The 6000-nt window shown below is 41.8% G+C and overlaps 2 protein-coding genes across 4 annotated transcripts; both read left to right on the top strand.

Moving 5' to 3' along the window:
• Window positions 1–532: 532 nt before the first annotated feature.
• Window positions 533–5729, top strand: LOC115685713 (pentatricopeptide repeat-containing protein At3g53360, mitochondrial). Of its 3 annotated transcripts, XM_056305053.1 has the most exons (4): window positions 533–1120; window positions 1210–1326; window positions 1409–3095; window positions 4394–5729. In XM_056305053.1, exons 1-3 carry the CDS (start codon window positions 682–684, stop codon window positions 2980–2982), a joined length of 2130 nt encoding a protein of 709 aa, XP_056161028.1. In that variant the 5' UTR covers window positions 533–681; the 3' UTR covers window positions 2983–3095; window positions 4394–5729. The 3 variants fall into 3 exon arrangements, with proteins under 3 accessions (XP_056161028.1, XP_056161027.1, XP_030466666.2); XM_056305052.1 differs by having other exon boundaries at window positions 533–3095; XM_030610806.2 differs by having other exon boundaries at window positions 533–3095; window positions 4500–5729.
• LOC115685719 (putative F-box protein At3g47150) lies at window positions 4527–5322 on the top strand. The gene is made up of 2 exons (XM_030610810.2): window positions 4527–5101; window positions 5238–5322. The coding sequence occupies exons 1-2, from the start codon at window positions 4527–4529 to the stop codon at window positions 5320–5322; spliced, it is 660 nt and encodes a 219-aa protein (XP_030466670.2).
• Window positions 5730–6000: the final 271 nt, after the last annotated feature.

The following is a 6000-nucleotide window of genomic DNA, read 5'->3' on the forward strand; positions in this document are numbered from 1 at the left end:
TAAGGTCCTAGTAGAGTCAACATTACATCATACACGTGAACATCAACAAGAAGTCGAATCCTTAGGTTTTATGATTGATTGATTTATCAACCGAGTGAATTAAAAGCTGCAATGCAGTTAGCGCTCTATTTCTTTCATGGAAAATGAATGATTTGAAAAATATTTTGATAAAAAATAATCGCTTATATCTCTTGAAATAGTTAATTGATGAAAAATGGTTTCGTTATTAACAATAATTTATATCTAAACATTTTTATAAATAACGAAAATATTTTTAGTTTATTCATTTTCGCAAGCGATAATTTTTTTGGAAAATGTTTTTGAAATGATTCATTTTCCGCAAAACAGCTTCTTTAAAAAACAGTCAATGAAATGCATTTTCACTGTCGATAATAATTTATGTCTCGATATTTCATGAACGGTGAAAATATTTCTTTTAAATTCGTTTTAATAAGTGATAAAAGCCATCTTTTCGCGTAGTTTAAGATTAGATGCACGCGCGCGCCATACACGTTTTTGGGCCAAAGTCGAAGCGCTCGTTCCATCAGACAGCCAAGCTCGAGACGGCCAAACTGAGGAAGAACTGTAGGAGCAAAACCTTGCTGATGATCAAGGACTTGAACAGGGATCGAACCACCCCGATTCCGTGTTGGACCCAATCACGCACCGAACCTCCCGGTGATGAGGGAACTGAAACCCCATTTGCTGACCAGCTGTTGGGTCAGGCGGCTTCATGCTCCGCCATCCGCTTCGCCGTCCCTTTTCAAGAACGGGCAACCCAGTGACGACCACCTGATCTCTCTCTGCCAGCGAAGTCTCTACAGGGAAGCTCTCGAAGCGTTTGACGCCTTGCGAAAGACCCCGGATTCTCGGCTAAGTACCAAGGCCTGCGTCGGTCTGATCTGCGCTTGTTCCGGTCTGAAGTCTTTGAAGTATGGCCGCCGAGTACATGATTGCATTCGCGCTTCCGGAGTTCAAACGGACGTTATACTGGACAACCATATCGTTAACATGTACGGGAAATGTGGGTCAATGGCGGATGCGAGGAAGGTGTTTGATGGAATGCGCCACAGGAATGTGGTTTCTTGGACTTCCCTCATTGCTGGATACTCACAGAATGGTCAGAATAGTGACGCTCTGCAACTGTACTTTGAAATGTTACAGTCAGGTTTTTGGCCTGATCACTTCACTTTTGGGAGTGTTTTGAAGGCTTGTTCCGGGTTGGGAGGTGTTGGCTTAGGGATGCAACTGCATGCCCATGTTGTGAAATCAGAGTTTGGTTCTCACCTTATAGCGCAGAATGCTCTTATAGCAATGTACACGAAGGTGGATAGAATTGGTGATGCGTGTAGTGTATTTCGTCGCATAAAAGAGAAGGATTTGATTTCATGGTGCTCAATAATTGCAGGTTTTTCCCAACTCGATCACGAGCTACAAGCCTTGTGCTACTTCAAAGAAATGCTTTGTCAGGGTGTATATCAGCCAAATGAGTTTACATTTGGCAGTGTTTCCAGTGCTTGCGGGAACCTGCAACAACCGGAAATTGGAAGACAGATCCACGGGATTTGCATAAAGTTTGGATTTGCGGGAAATAAATTTGCGGGATGTGCCCTTTGTGACATGTATGCTAAATTTGGCCTCTTGGGTTCGGCTAAGATTGTGTTTCGTCAGATAGAAACGCCTGACTTGATATCTTGGAATGCAGCTATTGCTGGATTTGCTACTAATGGTCATTCCAATGAGACGATATCATATTTCAATCAACTGAGGCGTTTAAATTTCCATCCTGATGATATCACTGTCCGCTCCTTATTTTGTGCTTGTATGAGTCCATCGTCACTCCAGCAAGGTAAGCAGATGCACTCGTACATTATCAAAATGGCATTTGTTCTAGATATTTCAGTGTGTAATGCGTTAGTTACCATGTATGCAAAATGCTCCAACCTCATGGAAGCATTTAAGGCATTTGAAGAGATGAGGCACCATGATGATCTCATATCGTGGAATGCAATTCTTGTTGCATGTATGCAGCACAAAGAGTCTACGGAGGTGTTCAAATTGTTTAAACTGTTGCTCATTTCTGAAGTGAAGCCTGACTATATCACATTAACTACCATGATCGGGGCCTACACTGAAATGGCATCTCTAGAAATGGGAAACCAGGTTCATTGCTATGCCATGAAAACTGGGCTGGTTCTTGATGTTTCTGTTTCAAATTCGCTGATTGACATGTATATGAAGTGTGGATCCGTCAAAATTGCACGCAGTCTCTTCGATTCCATTGTAAATCCTGACATCATCTCATGGAGTTCTCTGATTGTGGGGTATGCTCAGTTTGGACATGCTGAGGAAGCTCTTAAGCTTTATGAAAAGATGAGAAGCCTTGGAGTTAAGCCAAATGAGGTAACAATTGTTGGGGTGCTCACTGCTTGCTGTCATGTCGGACTAGTGGAGGAAGGATGGGAATTATACAAAACCATGGAACTAGAACATGGGATTATACCTACTAAAGAGCATTCTGCTTGTGTGGTTGACTTGCTTGCTCGTGCTGGTCATTTATATGAAGCAAAAGGTTTTATCAAACAAATGGAAGACACTCCTGACATTGTGGTATGGAAAGCTCTGTTAGCTGCCTCTAAAACGCATAAGAATCTTGAAATTGGAAGATGGGCCGCAGAGAATCTCCTCAAGCTAGATCCCCTTAATGCTACTGCTCATGTGTTGCTTTGCAGTATGTACGCTTCTACTGGCCATTGGGATGATGTCGGAAGATTAAGGAGCTTGATGAGGGAACTAGGTGTCAGCAAAGTTCCAGGTCAAAGTTGGATTGAAATTAAAAGTAGGGTTCATGCTTTCTTGGCTGATGATAATCTGCATCCTGAAAGAGACAAAATATACCAAGTGATGGGGGAACTGTGGTTACAACTGCTAGATCATGATTACGTTCCATTCCAAAATCGTGTGTTAAGCAGATTGAGTTGAAGAAAATTAATGCAAATGTGCACCTCTACTACCCGGAATTGCATATAGGATTCTCGGTTCATTATGGTTCCCTGGAAAAGGACTTGCCAGACTGCTGCAGGATTTACTAGATGGTATGCTTCTGTTCATTGCAAATTTCATGCATTAATGCATCTCTTAGGAATTGTTGTTTGTTCCTTTTGATGTGCTATCTAGCAAAAGTTGTATTTATGGTTTTTGTGGCACAATAGTTGTGTTTTTTTCTCTTTTGAGAAAGGGTCACCACAAATCCCAAACTATGTCCACTATGACACATTTACCCCGAACTATTTTTTTTGTGACACTAAAATCCCCAGACTTGTATCCTTTTGACACATACCCTCCATTAAGGTTATGACAATGAGCACCCTTAAAAATATTATGTGGCTGCCTACATAGATGACGGAAAGAAAATGGTACTGACTTGGTGGGCACGTGGCTTAAGTGAAATAAAAACGACATCGTTTTGACTGGAAAATCATCTAACCTGGTTTGTTCAGGGAAAGCTGTTTTGCTTTGTGTCCTTCTCTTTCGCTGAACTGAAGAGAAGAACAAATTTGCTTCAAATTCTAGGGTTCTTATGCTCTCTCCCTCAGAATATGTCAATTCGTGCTTGCTCTCTCTCTATTGGTTCCTCCACGTTCTCCGGTGGTCGATGCTCTGTCTCTCTTTCTGAAGCTCGATTTGATGGTTGAGTTGTTGCTGAAGCTTGATTTTTCAATATGGGACATGCTCTATTATCTTCTCTCTGGATTCGGTCCCAAAAGCAAGCTCAATTCTAATTCGGTTTTTCTCTGAATCTGCGACATAACATCCTTGAGTTTCTTTAGAAAATGACATGTCAAGTTCGCAAAGCTTTTCCTAATGATCTTGAGTTCGCATTGTGGGTATGCAAAAGAAAAGCAAAGAAGGGTCTTGTTATTTTTGCACCCTGGAATATAATGTCGGTTATCTTTTCCTTAAGTTTTTCAGAACATGATATATCGGTTACCTGTTCAATATCGTTCTATTTTTTTATTCTGGAATGAAATATAACACACACACACAGAGAAAAAAAAGTTGGGTCTTGTTATTGAACAGGGTTCTCTACTTGTTTTCGTTGTTCAACGTTTTTTTTTTGGTCGGAACGTTGTTCAACAATAAAGGGTGTTTTTTATCAGGCTTACAAAATCCACAAAGTGTGCCTATCCCAGCTCTAGTGAAAGTTTTCATTGCCTGAACTTCTTGCCTCTTCCTACATGTTTGCTTTTAAGACTGATTGGACCTGCTAACTTGTGGCTTCTAAATATTCTTTGAACATGGAGATGCAAACTTATGTATCCTATTTTTTCAGTAATTTCAGTGATTTATTTTCTCTGTGACACCTGTTTGTGTTTGTGTTCTGGGTTAGTAGAATGAAGAAGCGGCTTCTTCTGGTGTCTAAAATGCCCACAGAACTGGAGGTTTATTCTTGATTCATGTATTTGTCTCTATTACCTTAAAAATGGGATTTTTTCCAGCCATGACAGTAGGTCTTCTAAGCTCCAATGGAGAAGCATCTAAGAGCTCAAGAGGAGGCTGCTGGAGAAAACTCGGCCTTGACAGAGGTGCCCACAGACGTAATCTCCTACATACTTTTGAGACTGCCAGTTAAGATGCTGTTGCGATTCAAGTGCGTTTCAAAATCGTGGTGCTCCATCATCGAACACCGGTCGTTTGCTGATTTAGTTTTAGCTCAGTTACTTGGTCGCTTCGACATCACCTTGCTCATCTGTATCATGGACAACATTGAGCCAAGTTGCTTTGGCCGTGTTGGCCGCAGGCACTTCAGCTTAGACCATCAAACTGGATTAGCCACTCCCTTGAGCCAACTGGGCCAGACTATCAACATGACTGTGGAGGATTCGCAGAGCGTCATTGGCCTAATTTGCTTCGAAATTGGGGATCTTACTTACCTATGCAACATCAGCACTGGAGAGGTCAAGGCCCTTCCGCCTACCGGTCCCGATTTCCCCGTCCATTTGCACCGTAACATCCGCAGCTTCAGTGTCTTGGGCTTTGATCCGGTCGCAAAAGCACAGAGTCATGGAGACATGGGTTCTGAATGCCCTCAACCATTCATGTGAAGTAATCACCGCACACAAGATTGACATAGGGAACCGGTTCGTGGAGGAAAATTGGTAGCGGCACTATTGAGTTTCCTTTGGGAGGTAGCATTTGCGTTAACGAAGCTATTCATTTCCTGATGCTTGAATCAGGTGCATAGGCCTGAAGTTGATACCATTCAGTGGTCCTCTGACGGTGTTAGACTATGAGCACCTTGAGGATGGAAACATCATCTGAATGTATGTACTAGAGGATTATGCTAGTCAAGTTTGTGCAGAATGTCAACTCGTGCTACCCCTTAGTTGGAAAGAGAATCAACTGCATTCTTGGCGGTTTCTCGTTGTTAGTGTCCGTGCTGGAAAACTCTTGATTGCTCCAAAGGTTACAACTGGTGAAGTGTACTTGCTGTCTTATGATGTAGAGAACGGGACTCTGAAGAAGGTCCAAGTCCGTGGTCTCCGCAAATCCCTATTGAGGAGTTCTGTGATCATCCCTTGTGCACTCATTGGATTTGTGCATAGCATTTTGGCTTTTAGTGAGGTTTGCTCGTAAAGCTGTCGCACAAACCTTTCTTCTATATAGTAGCAGTGTAGGCAATTAGCATTACCACATATATTTGATTAAAATATGTCCTTTATGGGTTATGGTCTTTTAAGGAATGCCTTGATATAAGTTATAAGTTACGTTGACACTTGCAGCTGGTTTACATCTCTTAGGAATATGCTGTATATAATTTGTTCTTTGTCCCCCTTCTGTTTCATCAAGCATTATTTTCCATCTTTCGCTCAGATAAAAGAATTCACATGTATCTGGTGGCTGACCCACAAGTAATGAACAATTGGCTGACCCACCGATTGTTCACATTGTGCTGAATTGGCTTCTCACATTAGAATTGACTAGTTTCCATTAGGAACA

The sequence above is a fragment of the Syzygium oleosum genome, unplaced genomic scaffold (assembly GCF_021117445.2).
Source record: "Syzygium oleosum isolate NSW1041296 unplaced genomic scaffold, Sole_v2.1 Sole_v2.34, whole genome shotgun sequence".
NCBI classification, from domain to species: Eukaryota; Viridiplantae; Streptophyta; class Magnoliopsida; order Myrtales; family Myrtaceae; genus Syzygium; species Syzygium oleosum.

Coding starts and splice junctions, on each gene's coding strand:
- LOC115685713 (XM_056305052.1), top strand. CDS start 682: ATGAGGGAACTGAAACCCCATTTGCTGACCAGCTGTTGGGTCAGGCGG.
- LOC115685719 (XM_030610810.2), top strand. CDS start 4,527: ATGGAGAAGCATCTAAGAGCTCAAGAGGAGGCTGCTGGAGAAAACTCG. Junction 5,102..5,237: donor GAATGCCCTCAACCATTCAT/GTGAAGTAATCA, acceptor TGCTTGAATCAG/GTGCATAGGCCTGAAGTTGA.